The sequence below is a fragment of the Doryrhamphus excisus genome, linkage group LG9, assembly GCF_037039965.1.
Source record: "Doryrhamphus excisus strain RoL-2023G ecotype Guam linkage group LG9, RoL_Dexc_Guam_v1.1, whole genome shotgun sequence".
Classification (NCBI taxonomy): domain Eukaryota; kingdom Metazoa; phylum Chordata; class Actinopteri; order Syngnathiformes; family Syngnathidae; genus Doryrhamphus; species Doryrhamphus excisus.
In genome coordinates, this window is record NC_136365.1 from 3,826,054 (window position 1) to 3,849,551 (window position 23,498).

Genomic DNA, 23,498 nt, shown 5'->3' on the forward strand with positions numbered 1-23,498 from the left:
GTACTTCTTCCCTGAGATCATATTTCTTCTCTATTGAAGTGCAAACGGAACGCTCGTTGTTTTGCAGTTACAGATTCGTCAGATTTGATAAACGTTTCCACAATGAAAGCACGATGCTCACCAGTCCAATGGATTGGACTGTAAAAGAAAAGAAAAACAATGACATTATAAAGAAACTAAGCAAAATGGCATTATATGTACTTTTTGAAAAAATTTTGCCTTTTACTTAACCTATGAATTTTGCCTGACCGTGTATGTCTTTATAAATCATTATCAGTTTGCAGTCATAATCCAGTCATAAGTCCGGTTGCCTGAAGGCAGTCCGGGTCGTGTGAATGAGGGACCTAAAGAAAGCCAGGATTGTGGAATGTGGATGAGAGACTAGATTGTGAATTGATCAAAGAAAAATGAGAAACGAAAAAGAGCAGAGAGTGAGAGAGTTAGAGAGGAGGAGTAGGAGGAGGAGTAGGAGGGGTGATTATCGTATGAGCCTGCTTCTGATTGGTCAGTGTGTGTGTGTGTGTGTGTGTGTGTGTGTGTTTGCATGGACCTATGTGAGTGTATGTGTGTGTATGTGCGTGTGTGTGAGAGCCACTGGGCGGGGGATTAAGCCTGCATCACGTGGTTCCTTTAGCTTCTTTCGCACACAAACACACACACACACACACACACACACTCATTTCCAGAGGACACACACACAGTGATCCTCTCACATACACACTCCCAGCTGTTGATACTTCTTTCTCAAATGAACGACGAGGAGAAAAGGATCCCGCACAGGAATCCACGAGAGAAAGCAGCTCCGCAGTTTGCTTACCAAAGAGTATCTGAATGGAGGCTCTAGACAGACAAGTACAGTGATTTGTATTTCTGATTATTTTGGTTCATATCCGGCTGCTGCTCTGGGAGTTTTTTTGATATCAAGCAAAAGGGAGAAAAAGACATGTGCTTTTATTTTTGCTTTGCCACCTACCACCCCTGCCAGTTATTTCCTTATCACTGACCAAGGAGGAAGTACAAGGTTGGTTCTGTTACTACATAAATATATACGTATGTATACACTGTTTTGGCTTTTGGATTCCACTGTCCTAAATCTGTCTGCAGTGGTGTGTTTTTGACTACCAGCTGTGTTATAGTCCCCCACATGAATGAAACTCAAGCATGTCCTGTGTTGTGTACCGTACGTCTACCACATCTGCCAGGCTTCCAGTCATTCCATCCCTGAAACTGATGTGCAATTTTCGGGGAATTCCATGCTAGCATTGGGTTTGCTCGGGTGCTTGCTGCTGCACTATAAACACACATGGCGCTAACTGTGCAGTGAGTGTGAGCGCCAGAGGAGATTATCGCTGCTTATTATCTCATGTGTGGAGTCTCTATGCAAAGGGCGGCACAGGTGGAGGAGTACAACACTTTGGAGTTATTTTCAGCAAACGTAAATAAATGGTTTCTAAAAGTCATGCATAGTGCGCATGGACCTTTATTGGCAAAGTGTAAAAACGCATATCTGCATTTGTGTGTCTTTTCTCCATTTAAGCTGCTGAGCTTTTGGCTCACACGCGGCCTTAAAATTGGAACACACCACTTTGTTTATGTGTGCATATGGGCATGCACTGATGGGTTTGGTCTGTAAATCACCGAGTAGACTTGGGATGTGGGTGTGTGTATGGATATAATTAGCTGCCGTACAGATTCTTTCCTGGTATTGTTACAGTTGGCGTAGTAATGTAACCCGCAAGGCTGTCTATTTTTAGAGGTGGCAGCCCATAGATACACAAGCAGTCGGACTTTGAAGTGTTCCCCAAGCATGGAAAAAATATGTCTGCGGTATTGCCCTGCAGTGTCCCTACTGCAAACTAGAATGACCTCCACCAAGGACGAAATAGTCTACACTTCCGTACATTCCATGTGCTATTATTATTATTATAGTTTTGCATTATGTAAACTCGGTGGAAATTATTATTTATCATGTCTTGAAGCAACTGAGGCACTACTTGGCTGCCGCCAGCAGAGGCACTGTGAATTTAGTCTCAACTAGACTATACGGTAAACCGGAACCAGAAGTCAATATCCTCCAGCACTGCTGCCCATCTGTGACATCATCAACTCTTGACCTTGTAGTTCTTTGCTAACTAACAAAGTTATACCACAAGTCTAGTATAGTAGATAACAAAGGTGGTAAACACGATTTAATTTCAGAAGTATGGATCTTTGTTGTTCCTCGTCGACGCCACATAGCCATCAACAATCAAGACGTTAAATTATGATTTATGTCTTATTTGTCATTTTATGCACTTTAAATAGTTTTGTGGGCGGCACGGCGGTCTAGTGGTTAGTGGGCAGACCTCACAGCTAGGAGACCAGGGTTCAATTCCACCCTCGGACTCCCCGTGCACGTGTGGGTTTTCTCCGGGTACTCCGGTTTCCTCCCACATTCCAAAAACATGCTAGGTTAATTGGCATCTCCAAATTGTCCATAGGTATGAATGTGAGTGTGAATGGTTGCCCTGTGATTGGCTGGCGATCAGTCCAGGGTGTACCCCGCCTTTCGCCCGAAGACAGCTGGGATAGGCTCCAGCACCCCCCATGACCCTCGTGAGGAAAAAGCGGAATAAATAGTTTTGTGCATCATATCATACTAACACTGAAAAAACATTTTTAGGTGTGTTGATTTGATTTGCATTATTCCTTATGGCAAATGTTTCGGTTTGAGTCAGACCGCCTGAAACGAATTACACTAAAAGTCCCACAGCCCAGCCAATTTGGCTTTTCTAACTCTCATAGCAGTCAAGTGGCTGAGTTATTTTGTAACTAACATTCTAACTGAGGTGTGAGCAGCCCATCTTGTCACCATTGTTCTGTAAATGAGGCAAATACAATAAGTTAGATATGGTAATACTCTCGACCAATGAAGAGTTATCTACAATGTATTTGCCAGATTGTGGCAGAATGGTTAACACTGTCAGTAGATTGATGAGACCAGGGTTGGAATATCTGCTTGGGCATCTGTGTTCACTTTATTACTCAATTAATTGATTATTTTAAACACTTAATTGTAATTGATGATAATTATAATTCCTTCATTCATTCATTCATTTTGTACTCCTTTTTCTTCACGAGGGTCGCGGGGGTGCTGGAGCCTATCCCAGCTGTCTTTGGAGGCGGGGTACACCCTGGACTGGTCGCCAGCCAATCACATGGCACATATAGACAAACAACCATTCACACTCACATTCATACCTATGGACAATTTGGAGTCACCAATTAACCTAGCATGTTTTTGGAATGTGGGAGGAAACCGGAGTACCCGGAGAACATGCACACTCCACACAGAGATGGCCGAGGGTGGAATTGAACCCTGGTCTCCTAGCTGTGAGGTCTGCATGCTAACCACTCATCCACCGTACCAGTTCTAATTCCTTGAGAAATTCAATTTTGTCATTCATATAGTACATTCTTATGTGGGACCAATGTATGCATTAAAATGAAGTAAATCCTGAGGATTATTTTTCTTCAGTGATGCTAATACCAAGTAGCGTTATTTTAGTTTGAAAAACAAAGGTGCGCTTTATTTAAAAACACCAGAAACACTTTATTGTATTCCAAACCAGACAGCCTTTTGCTGTCAATTGGACCTTCCTGGGACTTCTGTTGTTTTATTGATGCAAACCGAGGTTCCATTGTCTTCTGTTGCTCTGCCTTAGCTCAGAAACATGCTGGATTATACCACACAGCCGCCCTCAGTCTCCTCTCGAATAACAGTTGTCCCAGTCTGACCATGCTAACGGTTAAAAATCTCCCACCATTGTTGTTGTCATAGTGTGTTTCCGCTGATGGCAAGTTACTGTTTTTAAGTACTACAACAATACATTACCTCCTCGGTGGAGGTAGTTAACGTTCAAAGCAAGTGGGGATGAGAATAAAGGTTAAAATGGGTATAAGATAGATCGTGGAAGGTTGCGTCGTATATGTTGTCTAGCTTCTAACCAGCTACAAATGTCATTAGAGCACTGCGGCATCATCATGAACATTCCTGCTCATGAACAGTAAGCTGTCATAATTGGGACAGAAGGCGGGAGCTGTTTCTACGAAGAAGAAGAAGAAAAAAAATGCAGTCATGCATCAACGTCACTGAGGTCTCATGTGACAAAACACTTGTCAATCAACAAATGTAACATAATATAACAGCTCTGTAATATGACTAGAAGGATGTCTAGTTGAATTTCAATTGTTATTTTGGAAGCAGCAATTAGTGTTGCTGCTGAGGAGAGCTGACCAGGGCTTGTCAACCCTAATTCATTAAAATGGGTCAAACACTGATTCAATTACCACCATTTTGTTAATTGGTCTCATTTGAACTCATAGATGCAGAAACATTCTCCCATCTGTGCCAAAGGGCAGAAACACACACAGGTGGCCAGACTGTAAACACAAGATTCCAGCGGATCAACTGTAATTGTGACTAAATCTTTACCTCTTATGCAATAGCATTCTGTTGTGTGTGTGTGGATTTCCAGCACTCATTGATTTAGCTTTTCAACGAGCTGAGAAAGTTTGGCTTCAAGACTGCTTATGTCAAGGTAGTGCCGAAAATGAGTGAACAAGGGTTGGGGGTTCTACACTGAAGGTCATAAGGTTAGCGTTTGCAGTCACATAGCCTCAGGGTACAGGTTGCGGTCCAGCACCTCTTGAGTAAACACAGTCCGAGTCTTCTCTCTGCTGCTGATTCATAGATGCTTCAACTTGAACACCACTGTGCCCCGGCGCCATATTTTCTCAAGCTCCGGAAAAAGGAAATGGCTGCATCAGTGATGAACACAGAGATTCATGCAAAGATGCAAAGCTTTTATGAGCATTAATCCAGTCATCATTGGTTTCCCCACAAGAATAGTCTCGCTCGTCATTGATGACAGGCTGAGTTCACGATGGGGACAATGATCTTTTGAAGCACACAAAAGGAACGCTAAAGGAATGCTAGTTGAGTTTAGAGGGGGTGTCCATATTCAAATGACGCTGCAGCTTTCGAGACATTGTTGTCGTCTTTCTTCATTCTTGGTATTTAGCAGATTGTTGGAATTTGGTCTAATTATTCCTTGTCAGACTTTGCTTGGCCTATTAGTAAAATCCATTCATTCATTTTTCTCCGTTTATCCGGGTTGCGGGAGGCAGCAGTTTCAGTAGGGAAGCCCAGATTTCCCGGTCCCCGGCCACCTCTTCCAGCTCCCCCGGGAGGACACCAAGGCGTTCCCAGGCCAGCTGTGAGACATAATCCCTCCAGCATGACCTAGGTCTGCCCCGGGGCCTTTTCCTGCCTGGGCATGCCCGGAACACCTCACCAGGGAGGCGTCCGGGAGACATCCGGACTAGATGCCTGAGTCACCTCAACTAGCTTCTCTTGATGTGAACGAGAAGCGGCTCTACTCTGACCCCCTCCCGGATGACTGAGCTCCTCACCCTTTCTCTTAGGGTGAGTGCAATTACTCTACGGAGGAAACTCATTTCAGCCGCTTGTACCCACGATCACGTTCTTTCAATCATGACCCAAACCTCATGACCAAAGGTGAGGGTGGAACCATAGATAGACGGTCCGGTAGAGCGACCGCATCATCGTCTGTCGACCTCCCACCTTCACTCACTCGTGAACAAGACCCCGAGATCCTTTAACTCCTCATTCATTGAGAACCATCTAATTTGGAGGTGTTGAGTCTCATCCCGGGCGGCACAGTGATTGAGTGGTTAGCGCGCAGACCTCACAGCTAGGAGACCAGGGTTCAATTCCACCCTCAGCCATCTCTGTGTGGAGTTTGCATGTTCTCCCCGTGCATGTGTGGGTTTTCTCCGGGTACTCCGGTTTCCTCCCACATTCCAAAAACATGCTAGGTTAATTGGCGACTCCAAATTGTCCATAGGTATGAATGTGAGTGTGAATGGTTGTTTGTCTATATTTGCCCTGTGATTGGCTGGCGACCAGTCAAGTGTGTACGCCGCCTCTCACCCAAGATAGCTGGGATAGGCTCCAGCACCCTCGTGAGGAAAAGTGGTAGAAAATGAATGAATGAATGAGTCTCATCCCAGAACTTCACACATACTGTATATATTCATGTAATTTAAAGCAAAAATTACGTTATTTTTTTCAAGGCATTAAGAAGAGAATTGAAAGACACATAGTATTCTAGGTGTCAGTAATGTTACTATAAGTTTTGGTGAAACATACAAGCTCCAGACTTGAACACTGGAACAACAGGCTTTTATTGCAGGTTTGTATTATCATAATAACAATGCTGCGTTCAGGCCTCGGGCATCTATAGTGAGGACTCACAGTGAACACACACAGGCGTTGTTCTGTGTAAACCTCATCCCAAACATTATGTAAAGCCTGAATATCAAGATATGTATTACACTATTGTTGGGTATAATATACTTTATCAAAATAACATCAACCGTAACAACTCTATGACATCATAGACATCATAACGGGGGCTTGTCTATTATCATACAACGTCTTCTTTCTCTTTCAGCTTTTCCCTTCAGGGGTCACCACAGCAAATCAATGCAACTCTTTTAATGAAATCGGACTCGTAGACCTGCTTATAAACGCCTCAAGTACGAAACAGCCCAACTCTGTTCACAAATTATCCTCAGCCATCTGTGTTGTATACGTGGTTCCGATATGGGCTCATTCGTCAGAATATGAGCTTTGGTCTGTGGCTGGTTTTTATCCCAAATAACCAGGGTCCTGTGTTTTTTAGAACATGGGCCCTGATGCCTTTTTGTTCACCACAACGGACATTCTCCACCAGATTTCAAATCCATCCACCAAAGTGGTGGCCTGGTTAGGAGTGAATTTTAAGCTTTTGGGGTCCAGGACCACCAAAATATTATATTTTTCGCGGGTCTTGATGCATCTGCAAATTTTGGTGAGTCTCCACGCATGTTGAGTACCCTACACGGGCGATTATGAGCAAAGAGGAATAATGATTTTTTATTAAAACAGTGATCTTTGTGTCACTCTTCTAATGTCACCCATGGTTTTGAGTACCTTTTGAGCTTCCTGTGTAACTTACCGATCTGTGTCAGCCCAAATCCTTCAAAGAAATTGTAAATAGAGAAAAGGAAGTCCTCAGGCAGAGCCATCATAAGCGACATTAGCTTTTGATGATGTATAAAAGCAAGATTCCTTTTCCTAAATAATGTCTTCCTCTCATTCGTTTGCCCTTTGAACCAAGACGCCATCTGGTAGAGCTCACATAGGCCCCGCCCTTCCCTAATACACCAGCAGCTTAGCCTCTTCTACAGCGGCCAGTCCAGCAATTTTTATATTCTGTCCGGCTCCACTCTCCCTCAGTGAGTGTTCATCTGCTTACCTTCCACTTCAGGTTTTTGTTTGTGTTTTATAACAATAAATCAGTATAAATATAGTAGCTTGCATTTTCAAACTTCGCTAAAAATGTGACTGTCAGCATAAACTCATATTTTCTGGTTTTTTTTTTTTACATGAAAAGTGCTGTAGGTTGCATGCATTTGTTAGTACAGTCCTCCCTTGCTACATCATGGTCAAAACGTTGCTCCCTCATTCAAAAAGCAATAAATGATCGCCGTTTTGTGGTTGACTATGGCTTAAAAATGGCGGCACTTTAACTATTACACCCTGCGTGTATATAACACCTTAAAGAGGCATACAACAGTCAAAAGTAATCATTTCAGCTATGGCAAAGCATGCTGGGAAGTGTGTAATCTGCAAGCTTTTCCAATTACACATACAACAATATACAGTTGATTTTGCTTTCACATCTTACAGTTGTAAGATTGTCAATGCTAATGAGGCATTTTCACAAAATCGGACCATACTATTATTTTTTTTTTTTAGAGCTTGAATTATTGGTGCATGTCCAGTAATGTTGGCAACTTCAAACAAGCATCTTTGACAATTATAAGTGTCCTTTGTTCACCAATTATGTTGGTTAAAATATGTTAAGTACGTTAAAATAAGTTTTGAAAATGTCAGGATAAATAATAAGAAAGATACAAAGTTCAGGGGGGTGAGGTTTGGCCCCGCTGTGCGATTTGAGTTTGACACCCCTGCACACACACACACACCCCTGCCCCACACACTGAATATTACTTTCGACTGACAACATTTTTTTTCTTTTTTGATGGGCTACTTATTTTTAACATGTTTTTCCTCTTGATTTCTTCTCCCCAGGTCAAATTCATAGCAGCAGCCATTCAGCCAAGAACTGAAGCCAACCAGGCATGAGCGTCGACAGCCACCACCAGGGGGTTGTGACCTCCCCTCCCCCACCCAGCGGCGGGATGAAGGAGCGCTACTTTGACCGAGTCAACGTCAACGATCCGGAGTACCTCAGAGCCAGGAATATGTCGCCTGATCTCCGGCAGGACTTCAACGTCCTGGAGCAGAAGAAACGAGTCACACAGATTTTACAAAGCCCTGTAAGTTAAAATAACTTAATTTTTTTCATCTCTCTATGACAATTTTTATGAAATTGGTCTGATCAGTGAGCATCTCAAACTGCTGTGGACTATGCAGGTCATGTTAAAACTGCAGTGCTCCAGGATACACGATTTCATTTGCATGTAAAACTGCAGTATATGTGCAAATATCAGCTTGGAAGCAAAGAGGATGCAAAGTCATTACTGTGTTTAGTTGCATATAAACCACAAAGGTGAGTACGGTGACCCCTTTTTACAGTTAACTGGTTCCAGACTAGACTGTAAGAAGTGGATTTCTGCCAAGTAGGATTCCTTCTTTATAAATGGAAGTTATGGCATCGAAAACCTGTTTACGATCTTGTAAATATATCCTTTAATATTATTAGGGCCCTCTAAACATAAAATAACGCCCATATAGTCAACTTTACATTCATATTATGATATTATAATAGTTTAGCTCATAGGTTTCTAGCCTTTTTTATGAGAGCTACTTTTACAAAGTGAGAACTAGGGATGCCGCAATCCACATTTTTTGGCTTCCGATCTGACAAATTGGGGGAATTTTTAATGTAGTTATTAAAACTGTTCTTCATAACATTAAAAATAATGCAACCAAAGTATTGCTGAATGTAATCCTTATTTCACAATATTGTTTGACTTTTGTAACAAACCTCTGCGACTGAGGTTCTTAATCCAATAAAAAATCCAACCAATAAAAGAAAAAAAAATACTTTAAAATACGTTGAGGGTACGACTAATCATTTGATATAGTTATAGATCAATTTGTGGTGTGATTTTTAGAATATAAATTGTAAATTGACTCCTAGTCCCTAGTATAAACGACTAGACTAGACTAGACTAGACTAGACTTCCCTTATTGTCATTGCACAATAACACTGCAGTGAAATTGCCAACGAAATGTTGTTGCCTGGCTCCCGTGTAATTAATAATTAATAATTAATAATTAATAATTAATAATTAATAATTAATATTTAATATTTAATATTTAATAATTAATAATTAATAATTAATAATTAATAATTAATAATTAATAATTAATAATTAATAATTAATAATTAATAATTAATAATAATAATAATAATAATAATAATAATAATAATACATAGTACATAGTACATAATACATAGTACATAATACATAGTACATAATACATAATACATAATAAATAATACATAATAAATAATGTGGAGAATAAATAGATTACATCAAATATGAACAATGTACAGCGTAAACAGTAATTTGTACAAAAAAATTTAAATAATTTAGAATAAATAATAATAATTTATGTCCTTAATGGGGGGGTGCAGGGAACTAGTGTTTAGAGCAGCACTTCCTGTGCGAGCTCCCCGTACAATGACACAGGAGTCCGGGTACAGTGAGGGGGAACTGCCGCTGTAGCTGTGGAGCCGAATATCCAACGTGAAACTAACTTCGCCATGGTACACCGCTGACATGTATACATGACGGTGTTGCGTTTTCTTCTTCTTGCGGTTGGTGGTAGTAGAGTAGTAGAATAGTTCATTTGACAATGGATGGTCATGTCTGTGATGGAATGGTAAGAACACCAGAAAAGTGTATTCTTTTTTACGTATTTCATACATAGCACTGTACTCTATGAAGTATCTGTTTGTTAAATTGAAATGAGTCAGTATGACATTTAATATGATGTCATGCTGCTGTTCTTCAGTAGCAAGGCAAGCCAAGACATGCTTTTTTGTCATGTTGGCCATGCTACACTTGTACATGCTCAATTATGTGTTAACTCCTATTATTTGTTGCATGACAGTAAGTTCTGTGTTAAAGGCCTAATGGAGAACCCAATGAACCCATTCAAACATATAGGCTAATAGGTTGGTTTAGATAAGGACATAATCTCTGTACTTGGCCCTCTTCTGCAGCCCAAAGATCTGTAAAGAAGTTACAGCATGTTCAAGTATCATTTTGATAGTCAACACAGGAACAAAAAATCCCTAATGGAATAGGCCAAGTACCACACCCTCACTCAGCTTTACTTTCAGAATTCCACAAGTGCCCTTCAGGCCAACAGCCGTCATGCCAGGTCAAGTTCTGCTGAAGTTGCATTCAGGGTGTTTTCTTGCCAGCACACATAATGCTGCTGTTTGCTTTCAGAATCAGAAATGGTTTATTGCCAGGTATGATCAAAAACTAGGAATTTGTTTTGGTGAAGTAGGTGCAGACAAAAAAATAATGAAAATACAAAATACAGTAAAGTCTCGTTATATCGATATTCTCGGGAGTTGGAAAAAATACAGATATAACCGGACTATCCATATATCCGATCCTGCATTAAAAGTGGGCGGATCTTTGATATGGCATGTAATTTTCTCCTTGAGTTCATGGATTGCGTATCTAGCATGCTTTTGTACTACAATAAATTTTGTACTACAGTAAATAAAAATAAACTTACGCTGTAGTGATTACCGGTTACCGGGACATAATTCACCCCGGAACTATCGATAGGGAAGGTGTTGCCACCAGGAGGGGTAGGCGCGACGGACGGGTGTTTTCCGCTGTGTGTGCTGCACTCTGGTGGTGGAAGTGTGAAAAATAAAGTTGACTGGAAGCAGCCGTTCACCATGTTCTTTTTTGGTATTGAAATCCTTAAGCAAAGATTGATTTAAGCTGCTTTTGTATCGATATAAGCAGACCAAATTGGCTGGCGGGAGATGAAAAGGGCATCGTAGTAACCGGATTATCATAATAACCGTGTATCGTACTAACAGAGCTAATTATATCATAAAAGACTAGAAATTTGCCGGGAAATGAAAATAGTATCGTAATAAGTAGTAATTCGTTTTAACCGATATCGATATAACGAGACTTTACTGTATACAGAATAAACAGTATAAATATATGTACACAGTCTGTTTTTTGTTTATTCCGGAAGTGCAGTGATTGTTTTTCCTAAGAGTCCAAACTGAGCGTTAATGTAACGCATATAGTGACCAAGAAGGTCCCGATTCTTGAGAATTAGTCAACCTCTTTTGGATCTACTTTAAGGACAATGTTAGAGGGTGATTTTTGCCTGTTTGTTGCAACTGTAACAAACTGAAAAGACTGCAATTATAGTTTGCAGTTCAAAAGCAATGAGGTGTTGGATTGCTGACTTTATTTACATCCCTGACAGGAACTTAATGCCAACACTCGTGAGCTGATTTAAACATAGCTTGGTGTCCTGTCCCCTGCGTTGCACTTTGTAATTTACCCTTTGAACACTTCCAGTCACCCTCAACCTGTCATTTCAGACCTAATAGTGTCTGGAGTATTTGTCCAGTGCTGTTGACTCAAGGCTGGTGTCCAACTAAAGTGCTCTTCACCTTGCAAATGTGTATGTGTGTCCTTTATGAATGTGTGCCCTGGGTAACCAAAGTATAGCAGCAGGGACAGATTGATGGTAAATCAAAGTTGGGTCATTTATGTGGTAAATATGCCGTCAAAGCTATTTAGGTTGCGGATGAACACTTCTCACACATTTCTAAGATAAAAACATTAAAGGAATATTTTATCTTGTTAGAGTATTATGTCACCCCTATTCTACACATACAGTAAACAGTGTTGTTTTGTTGACATACTGTGATGCATGTTATCATAGCGGGGCTGCTTGTATGCTATGGAAGTAGACAAACAGACTTTTTATACTCCATATTTAAGAAACTGAATCACAAAATACATGCATTTTGCTTACAAATTTTTATTCAAGGAATTCAATGAGATACGGGTTTGATTCCCCACCAGTTTCCTCCCACATTCCAAAATGGTGTGAATGACTTTATAGGGTAGGGTGTGAATGGTTGTTTGTCTATATGTGCCCTGTGATTGGCTGGCGACCAGTCCAGGGTGTACCCCGCCTCTCGCCCGAAGACAGCTGGGATAGGCTCCAGCACCCCCCGCGACCATCGTGAGGAAAAAGCGGTAGAAAATGAATGAATGAATGAATGAATCACAAAATGCATGCATTTTGCTTACAAATTTTTATTCAATGAATTCAATGAGATACGGGTTTGATTCCCCACCGGTTTCCTCCCACATTCCAAAAACATGCTAGTTTAATTGGCGACTCCAAATTGTCCGTAGCTATGAATGTGAGTGTGAATGGTTGTTTGTCTTTATGTGCCCTGTGATTGGCTGGCAACCAGTCCAGGGTGTAACCCGCCTCTGGCCTGAAGACAGCTGGGATAGGCTCCAGCATGCCTGCGACCCTCGAAAATTAATGTATGAATGAAATTTTGTGTCTAAAAACGTTGTGATAATAAAGAAACAAATTAACCATCATAGCTTGTAAAAGTAGTTTATAATTCAACTGTTGTACTTGTACTATCTCATTAAACTGTACTACATACAGTATGTATCTAAAGTTGTGATGTAGGTGTAGGGTGAAAAAAAAAATTTAATCAAGTCTCTAAGACATCTTGTCTGTTGTTGATGCAAAAAATAATGCAAGTAACAGAACTTTGATTAACTCCCATTTTAACTTATGGGAAAACTTGATTAGGCTTTTGTATGTTTAGTTTTTTGTATGACCTTAAGAATAATGACAAAAATGTAGATTCCACTGTACTATATCTGAAGAGGCTTCTTCTCCTTGCTTGTCTTCCTGTGTTTGCTTTGATTCCAGTGTTCCAGGACTCCTAGATTACATGTTTGTGGTACTCAGATTGCAGGTTGCATTTAAAGTCAGACCAATATAGACCAGGCTTGAACCGACTCACACAAATCCTTCATCCATCCTTTTTTTTTTTTTACCTAGCATAATGTCAAGGTCAATTGATTTCGGGTTGTCGTACATTACTGCGACTTATATGTATCTTATTTATGTATTGCATAAAACTAAGACCGGAACAACATCAAATTAAAAGCAGAAATTAATCCAGACCTACCATCCACCAATAGGAGGCTGAGTTTGTTTTTGTTGTTTTGTAGCAGGCGGTGTGCTAGCATGAATTAACTTGAGGTTGCAAACAGAACAAATACACACTCAATAATGTCATCAAACCTTACATGTATGCATTTCCACATAGGATCAGCATTTGGAATCAAACAAAGTGAAAAATACAGTATAGTAGTCTATCTATGCAGTGTGGGAAAAAAGTTAGTGCATGCACAATGGCGTGTTCAAGGACCGCTGAACAAAGTGGGACATATTGCCGCATGCAACAGACATACAAAAATGTTGGGATTTCTAACTTTATATTGTTGTTTAAACACAATAAAGGCCCGTATTATACATTTTTATGAAATACAATGGGGTGTCTGTTCAGTAGAAATGAGAAAAACAGCTTGTGATGTGCACAACAATGCATATTGTTACCGTAATGAAATATGACAAGGGATAATAATAATGCTGTAATATTAGATTTAATGGAACTAATGTGATCATGGTTTGACTATACTTGATTTATTTGTTAAATAGAGCTGGATGATTTGTGACAGTTCCTAGAGGTTTGAGAAAACCTTTTCTTTTCAAGAAATACTTGCAAGGCCTGTGTCTTTGTGGCATCTCAGAACTCATTAGCGGCGACTCCCTTCGTGGTGTAAGAGGTCAAAAGATTAGATCAAATGAAATTGAATTTGAGTCAGAGTTTGTTATGCCGCTTCTATTTTCTGCATCTCTTCACATCATCGTCTGACAAAACGGCTGTTTTGTTGTCCTCATCAAATCAGAATTTTACTCATCCCTTTTACGATAGTGGTTTCTCTATAATAAATTGTGAATATTATCTCTTTCATCTGCCACTTTGTGCAAACATAAGTGAATGATTGATAGTGCTTTAGCAGATTATACCAAGAATCACTTTGCATATTACGGCTGCACTTTCTTTTGTCTTTTCTTTTGTCCCTATGGTTTCTTTTGTACAACATTACTGTACCCTATAAAGTCAACTTGAACTCATACGTAAGTGCTGAAGCACTTCTCTGGTACAGTATAAAGTCTGCAGCACTCACTTAAACTAGACTCACACAACTTAAACTAGAAATACATTCCATAGACAATTACAATGTATCCCACTGAGAATCCTCCAGTAGTTTCTGGATGTTTATGCTCTATGATCGGCTGGTGACCAGTCCAGGTTGTACCCTGCCACTCGCCCGAAGACAGCTGGGATAGGCTCCAGCATGCATACGACCTTAATAAGGATCCAGAAAACGGATGGATGCATAGAATTATGCACAAACTGAACTGGAGTCGTCAACATACAAATATGACAAAAACGTGACAAAATCACCTTGTTGTTGCTTGCGTGAGAACTTCCACAGAACAGGACCTTTTGCACAGATGCACACAGAGAGGGTCAATTGGGGGAATCGATATCACTGTCAGGCCTGAAGGGAGACACTCCTGATAACAGTGTTACATTGTTTGTTAGCTTGTAGAGCAGCATTCTGCTGACATAACTGGCTGGACTGGGCCTCGACAGGCTTAAGCTTCAGGTCTTCCATCCTCCAGTAATTATTTTCAAACCAGTAATGAGTTTTCATTGTATATTATTAGTTTTACTGAACGTGAAATAAGTTTAGGCACGGCGGTCAAGTGGTTAGCGCACAGAACTCACAGCTAGGAGACCAGGGTTCAATCCCACCCTCGGGCATCTCTGTGTGGAGTTTGCATGTTCCCCAAGGGAACATGCGTGGGTTTTCTCCGGGTTCTCCGGTTTCCTCCCACATTCCGAAAACATGCTAGGTTAATTGGCGACTCCAAATTGTCCATAGGTGTGAGTGTGAATGGTTGTTTGTCTATATGTGCCCTGTGATTGGCTAGCGACCAGTCCAGGGTGTACCCCGCCTCTCGCCTGAAGACAGCTGGGATAGGCTCCAGCACCCCCACGACCTTCATGAGGAAAAAGCGGTAGAAAATGAATAAATTAATGAACATAAAATAAGTTTAGGCACGGCTGTCGAGTGGTTAGCGCGCAGACCTCACAAGCTAGGAGACCAGGGTTCAATCCCACCCTCGGGCATCTCTGTGTGGAGTTTGCATGTTCCCCAAGGGAACATGCGTGGGTTTTCTCCGGGTTCTCCGGTTTCCTCCCACATTCCAAAAACATGCTAGGTTAATTGGCGACTCCAAATTGTCCATAGGTATGAATGTGAGTGTGAATGGTTGTTTGTCTATATGTGCCCCGCCTCTCGCCCGAAGGCAGCTGGGATAGGCTCCAGCATACCCCCGACCCTCGTGAGGATAAGCGGTTGAAAATGAATGAATGAATGAATAAAATAAGTTTAGGGAAAACTTCCACCCCCTTCCTTGAGGGTGCATGACAGGAAATAATTGAGAACCGCCGCTTTATGGTAATAGCAAAAATCAGTTTCAAATAATATTATATTCGCTTTGCATTGTTTATGCTGTTGCTGAAGTAGGACGGTCTTCCCAAATATTTATGAAAGATCCACTTTCAGCCATGGAATTAATCTGTTTGCATGATGGAGTCAAATCCCTGTCGTCGTAATCTTTTTGAGAATACACACACAAACTGCTGAGCAGATGCTTGCATGTGTGTGTACATGTGTGTGTGTACATGTGTGTATTTGTTCATGTGCCTTTTGAAAGGCTACAAGCAGCTTTGAGTTCAGCGTGGATTGGGGGAATTGAACTGATGATACTATCATAGTCACAACTTTATGTACACCTGCAGATTGTTATGAATCAATTTAACCTCTCCATAAGCTGATTACTGACTTGCATGAGAGGGGAAGACTAGTAGAAACCCTTATTATGATGCAGTGCTCGACTCCAACCACATGTCGATAGTGAGCACAGACACAAAACATCAATCCCTGCAATTCAGCCTCGGCTCTGTCGTCAGGACAGCTAATGTGATGGAACGCCAATCTGTTAAAAAGAACTGTCAGAAACAAAACTCTGACAAATCACAGTCTTATCCGCTCAGAGTCGGTCGCCACAGCAAACTCGCCACTAGGGACATAGGAATGTTTGGCCGTGGTTCAGAACCAGCAGTGCATCAGGACATGCACAAGATTTCTCCAATTTTGACAAAATATCTTTGCATGGGTCGGATTTATTGGCATTCAAGTTGCAGAGATGCAGTGTTAGAGATTTCCCTGTCTGCAGAAACAACTCTACAGGGAATGTCTTAAAAATACTATTAATAAATCATACCTGTGACTAGACGCGGTTCTTACTTGGGAATGGTGTCATGACCCATTTTGCTAATTATGCAACACATTTACTGAACTAGAGAAGATCTGAGAGAGCACCATCGTTCTCCCCATATTGTGATTCACACCAAAATAATAATCCTATGGGTTTTTTTTCCAAGTGCTCTGACTATTTTTTGTGGAGGCAGAAATTCTCTTATCAGGCAATATTAAAGAATTATTCCTGATCCAGATCACCACCAATATGTATTCATTCATTCATTTTCTACCGCTTATCCTCACCAGGGTCGCAGGGGGTGCTGGAGCCTATCCCAGCTGTCTTCGGGCAAGAGGCGGGGTATACCCTGGACTGGTCGCCAGCCAATCACAGGGCACATATAGACAAACGCGGTTCTTTTGACAAGACAGCGCTGAGCAGGCTTGTGTTATGTCAGTCGCTTATGCATCAGGTGTAGCATGACCGCTTTTTTTAATATACAGTAAAGTCTCGTTATATCGATATTGTCAGGAGTTGGAAAAAATATCGATATAACCGGACTGTCGATATATCCGATCCTGCGCCGAACTGCATTAAAAGTGGGCAATAATGCACTCGACATTGTTCTATAGTATAGAACAATGTCGAGCTTTTATATTGATATAAGCAGACCAAATTGGCTGGCGGGAGATGAAAAGGGCATCGTAGTAACCGGATTATCATAATAACCGGGTATCGTACTAACGAAACTAATTATATCATAAAAGACTAGAAACTTGCCGGGAAATGAAAATAGTATCGTAATAAGCAGTAATTCGTTATAACCGATATCGATATAACGAGACTTTACTGTAATATATAAGAATTGTGTTAATTTTCAGTTGGCAGTACACAGACAGCGGTAACAGTAATTGATTGACTGGACCATAACATTAGGTACACCTACACAGTCGCTGCATCAGACTTCTTTCGTGCACGGTGCATTTTGCAAGAGCGCCATATATGGCTTCTTTTGTCACTGCCGGTGTTTTTTTTTGTTTTTTTTTTATTTGGTGAGATAAAGTCCCTTGGAAAACATTGCTTGAAATACAGATGTAAGCCCCACCCATTTGCAGTCAAACCACGCCCACTTCCGGTTTATAACCCGCCCTCCCTGTATGACAGTTACGGATACAGATACTTTAGACGGGTGAACAGATGATACGGGAAGTGGTGTACTTGCTCATCCCTACTGGAAATGCATCCAGTCAAGCATCCCAAAACGATTTTTATTCACCTATCCTCAAAGTGGAATGGAAAACAGAGTATTTTTTACACTTTTATCGGTTTAAGAGATGACTGTGGTATGACATGAACACATACACACAGCTGTAGCTCACACTATTAGCTGTTAAGCCAATCATTGCTCGGTTTTTTTCATCAGGCACCACTCATCTTCATTGAGACCGCCTTCCCGCTGATTGTGACGGACACCTAAGGAGCATGACTAATCTGTGATTAAGTGCTCCTCGTCTTCCTGTCTCACTCCATGTTCCCACAGTCTTTATTCCACATTCTTTTCTCTGTGTTCTCTCCGACTTGGCATGCCATGTTTTTCTTTTTCTTTTTTTTTTTACACAACTATTACACATCGCCTCACCCCATCATCTGATATTTTCCTCTCCTGAACTGTTTCAACTCCAGGCCTTCAAAGATGAGTTGGAGAGTCTGATCCAAGAGCAACAGCGTAAAGGGAACAACCCCACCGGCCTGCTGGCCCTCAGACAGATTGCTGACTTCTTCATGGCGAGTTCAGTGGCCGGTTTCAGTACTTCCCCGCTTAGTGAGTACTCATTGTTGTGTGACTTGTTACTATAGCAACCAGTCAACAAAATCAACTGCACATGTTTCCCCACTCCGACGACTTCCTCCCCCACGACGAAGCAAACTTGATAACACAAGTTTTTCAATCTTCGATGCTGATGTCCTGACCTGAGACCAGCCAGCAGAAGAACTGTACATTTTTCTCTTACTTTTGATTCTTTGAGTTATGACTGCTTCCACCCGCACGTGTGGAATGCGAAGCAAATGCTGAATCATGTTAAAGAGATTACAGCAGTTCATTCATAAGGAGTATATTCAACAACACATAGCAGCAGTGAATATGTCTAATACATCACTGAACAAAATCAATCCCAGCAAGTACTTTGTTGTTCTTAAGGTGATTTATGTTCTTGATTTCAGGTTTGGGGATGGTCACTCCCATTAACGACCTGTACGGCGTGGAACCAAGTACCATGGTGAAAGGAGAGAAGCTGACACGCTGTAAACTGGCCAGCCTCTACAGGGTGGTGGACCTGTTCAGCTGGGCCCACTTTGCCAGCTCCTACATCACTGTAAGAGTCTACACAAACCGATTTTCAACTGAACAATATATGGCACAGAGTGCACACCTCGGTATTAATATCACAGTTCGGTTCATTTTTGGTACATTAAGAGTACAAAATACAAACCATAAAATTACTCGGCCAATGAATTAAATTCTTGAATAATAAAAAAAAAATAGGTAGTAATCGTAGTTTACTGCTTTTGTCTTATTTTCTCATTGTCTTATCATCTGTGTATATGTAAGAGTTGTCCAAATCTATTTACATATATTTTTAAAACGGCTGCAATAATGTTCTACAGTACACATATTGTATGTAAAAACAAATATTTGCAGTGTTTCCATGGCCTTCTTACTTCTGAACCAGACCAATCTGTTTAATTCAGTCCGACCCTCCACTAGGTACGCCCACTCCGCTGTGATTGGTCACACCCCTTAGCGCTCCGGAGGACTTCCGGATTCGTAGTTTGGCGTTTACAATCTGCAGCCCATATAAGGAAGTCCGGATCGCACTGACGTCAGTGGAACTCAGTGTTAGAAAACCCAAAACGTCCTTCAGGGCTCAAGTCCAAATGTGCAAACCTCATTATCTGATGTTTTGGCATTGTTTAACATGAGAATACGACATTTACAGGTCACAAAAGTAGAACAGCATAATGGGTCCCCTATAAATATAGGTAATGGTAATGGTAATGGTAATGGTTTTATTTCATTTGAACATGCATCAGATTACAATTGAGTACATCCCATAATCAGTTCACAGTTCCACATGTCCAAAAGGAGTAGGAAGAAGCAAAGCGTATTAAATCCTACCCCTCCATCTGGTACTTTTACAATCAGTAACTGTTACATTTGTTCACTTCCTGCTTTCCATGATACAGTTTAAGGTTATTTTTTGTTTTTTTTAATAACGTACCTCGTACCGAAGTACAAGGTGATATGACCATACAATGACATAATGGGTACCATAGTAAGTGTCAGTATAGGCATGATGACAAAGCGTTAAAGCAAATATTCTTCGGCCCTTTGGTGAGATACTCAGAAAAGTCTCTAGTTAAACTAAAATTCCTAATTTCAGTATGCGTTACCAAATGACGGATCTATTGGGTGAATGCTCTACTTGCAGGTACACTTTTTATGGAAATAGGTTTTGTCATTTTTGCTTAAATCTGGGAACGACTGTAACAATCTGACAAAACCTCTTAGGTAGGAAAGAATAATCAATTCTTTTATTTCCTTCTAAAGGCCCGAATCAGCAAAGAGCAAGATCACATCCTCATCATTCCCAGAGGACTGTCATTTGCTGAGGCATCTGCATCAAACCTGGTAAGCCTCAGGCCTGGAGCCAAACTTATGACCTCCTCCGAAAACAGTTTGTCTTTCTGTGAACAAGATCTTGACTCCTGAATTAATCTTTTGTGAATGATTGCAAGCAAGGGAGTTTATTTTAAGGAACAATTAAGATCCTCAAGGGAATGAAAGGAATTCTTCTTTCCGTGTCCTTTGGGTAAACTTTGCTTTTGCCTGATCTTCAACTTCGACTGATCCACATAAAATAGAGCACTAATGTTAATAATTAACATTATTAACACACCTGTGACCTTCACAGAGTTCAGCTTATGCGTTTATTGTTGCTGTGAGTAGTTCACTGCCAAAGCAACTTTTTCAAATGTATTTCCTGGAGAAAAAGCAGACTACATTCTATTATATTTACATTGTCTGGCTTACATGGCGCCTTTTGTCCGAGAGTTCTGTCATATTGACTCAACCGACCCTCTTTTCTGCCATGTTTGCAGTCGCCTAATAAACAAGCTTGGTGGTTCAATAGTACATATGTGGTCAAATCGTTGAACTTTTCATGTCAGGAGATACGGGTGTAATAATCAGCCGACAACCTTATGTCAGCTACTTAATGTGCAAGAGAGAAGGTAGGAAGTTAAAACAGCTGACTGCAATACAATGGGATTATAGCGACACCTGAGTTTTTGTTATTAATTTATTCCAAAATGATTATGTCCAAAATGTACAAAAACTAAGGCAATTGTTAACAAAAATACATTTCATTGTCTTGTCACCTGCTTTATGAAATTGCTGGCATTCTCACCCTTTTGGCCCCCATGACGGGTTATTTAGTAGTACACTTAAAACACAGAGCAAACAGACTAGTTTGTTACATTAACCAAGACAGTGTACAAAAACCAAGGTAAAATATGGGTGGCGCAAACTGAACTCATTTGAAATCTGGGGTGTACGAAAACATAGGATTGACTGTATAATTCCTTTTTTATTTAGACTTTTTTAGGTACTGCTGTGTCTGATGACCAATTAAAAATACTATTAAAAGCCACTGCTTGTGTGTTTAAAGTTTCAATAAAAAGCAGCAGCAGTATTGCCTAACTTTAATGTAATATAACAAATAGAAAATTAGATTGGTATTCGTATTGGCAAATATGCAATTTGGCAGTATTTCTATTAGATATAAAACATTTTTTGGGGCTTTCAGAATGATTAGTTTTTTTCCCAAACATGCCATGAAGTTAACCACACTCACTATATGTCTCATCCTAAATGGAAACCAAACAGAAAATGAGCTTGAAAAATGCATTTCCTTGAGCTTTTCAATGCTGTTCTTTTCATTCACAAGGGCAGCCACAATTTGGGCTTCTTTGCATAATAATGGGAAGTATAAAAAAAAAAAAAAGACGTCTCTGGGACATCTGGTTTAAGTTAACTACAGAGGAAAAGGGCTGTGGCTCCTAATGTGATAGTTAGTGGACTCGAGTCCAGATATAATGCAGTAAATCTATATAACCTAATCTATATGAGATATATATATATATATATATATATAAAACGTTTGGTTTATTACCAGGGCGGCACGGCGGTCGAGAGGTTAGCGCAGACCTCACAGCTAGGAGACCAGGGTTCAATTCCACCCTCGGCCATCTCTGTGTGGAGTTTGCATGTTCTCCCCGTGCATGTGTGGGTTTTCTCCGGGTACTCCGGTTTCCTCACACATTCCAAAAACATGCTAGGATAGGTATGAATTTGAGTGTGAATGGTTGTTTGTCTATATGTGCGCTGTGATTGGCTGGTGACCAGTCCAGGGTGTACCTCGCCTCTCGCCCAAAGACAGCTGGGATAGGCTCCAGCACCCCCCGCGACTCTCGTGAGGAAAAAGCGGTAGAAAATGAATGAATGGTTTATTACCTATGTGGATATTATTGCATTGACGGGCATTACATCGGCTTCGAACACTCTTACTTTGAGCTATTGTTTGTAGTTAAAGTTCAAACTTTGAGAAAGAAAAGATTCAGACATTTAAACTGTACATCAGTTTCATTTTTGTGTCTGATTTGTTGTGTCTCAACTTGTTGCAGACCTTTATGTTAACTTACGTTTCGATCAATTCTCTGTTTGAGAGCTCCAAGGTCAACTTGAGGCCACTTCCTTTGGTTCAGGGGTTCTGTTTCCCAGGCATGAATAATGTTATTATTTAGTTGATGCAGCTGCAGACTTGACGTTTGATGGTGATCCAAGCCATCAGCTTCGCATGAGAGCTTCTGCCTGTTATATTGGTCAGGTTGCTTCTCTCAGAGGTCCCAGTCCCAGTGCACTCGAGTGGCCATGCTGTTTTTAAACATTTCTTATCACCTCAACACCATTAAGCGTGTCTTTTCTGACACGTCCTTTGGCATCTCTTTGTTATATTTAGACTTGCTGCGTAAGTCATGACGTGGCCTCTCAGCTGTAGGGTCGTGTGACTGAGCGGCTGCTACTGAAGGACGTGACAAGGTGACGTGCAATGTCACCGGCCATGTGATGTAACCCAATCAATGATGCATTGTCTGACCAGCTGGCTTTGTCTGAGCGTGTCCACATCAATGGTGGCGTTGGTGCAATCATTCACTTGGCTCTGTTTTTGAAAAATCTGTCAATTATGTTATAAATATAATGAAGAATGTGATACATTCTGTGACTGCATTTGTATGAATGTACAGCAAAACCTCAGTGAGTTTTTTTTCCGTTAACATTGAAAATGTATGTCAAAAGTTTGCTTTGGTCGCGCACATTTTCCGATTAGCATACAATATTGTGCTCGTCTTGTTGTATTATTAATACACGACATGAGTTCTAGCTCAGGGGTTCTTAACCTTTTTGACGAGGCCCAATTAGTTTCAGTGCAGAGTAGCCTGGGAGCCATTAAATATTAATATAATATATAATATAATATTTAATTGATCTCATTAATTTTTTCAATAATAAATCAAATCCACTCAAAGTTTAACAAGCTAACAAGCTAAAACCAGATGTTGCTCATCCTTACAAAGCCGTACTTGATGAAGTCAGGATTGTACTTAGGTCAAAATTTAGTCTTTTGGGGTGCCGACTGGCACCGCTTATCCTCACTAGGGTCACAGGGGTATGCTGGAGCCTATCCCAGCTGACTTAAGGCAAGAGGCGGGGTACACCCTGGACTGGTCTTATTAGTAGTATTATTATCATTATTATTATTATTCATTCATTCATTCATTTTCTACCGCTTTT

At 40.7% G+C, this 23,498-nt stretch overlaps 1 protein-coding gene across 9 annotated transcripts in view; it reads left to right on the plus strand.

Annotated features, from left to right (window-relative positions):
- The window catches only part of add3a (adducin 3 (gamma) a), an 85,944-nt gene that overhangs the window by 47,927 nt on the left and 14,519 nt on the right, over positions 1-23,498 (plus strand). For 4 of the 9 annotated variants that reach the window (XM_058064995.2, XM_058064919.2, XM_058064742.2 and 1 more), the window contains 4 exons: positions 8,204-8,451; positions 18,269-18,407; positions 18,809-18,960; positions 20,196-20,276. In XM_058064995.2, the coding sequence (XP_057920978.2) occupies positions 8,254-8,451; positions 18,269-18,407; positions 18,809-18,960; positions 20,196-20,276 (570 nt within the window). In that variant the 5' untranslated portion in view covers positions 8,204-8,253. Of the gene's footprint in view, positions 1-658; positions 1,022-8,203; positions 8,452-18,268; positions 18,408-18,808; positions 18,961-20,195; positions 20,277-23,498 lie in introns of those variants that run through there. The other 5 variants (XM_058064642.2, XM_058065211.2, XM_058065231.2 and 2 more) reach the window with 3 other exon arrangements.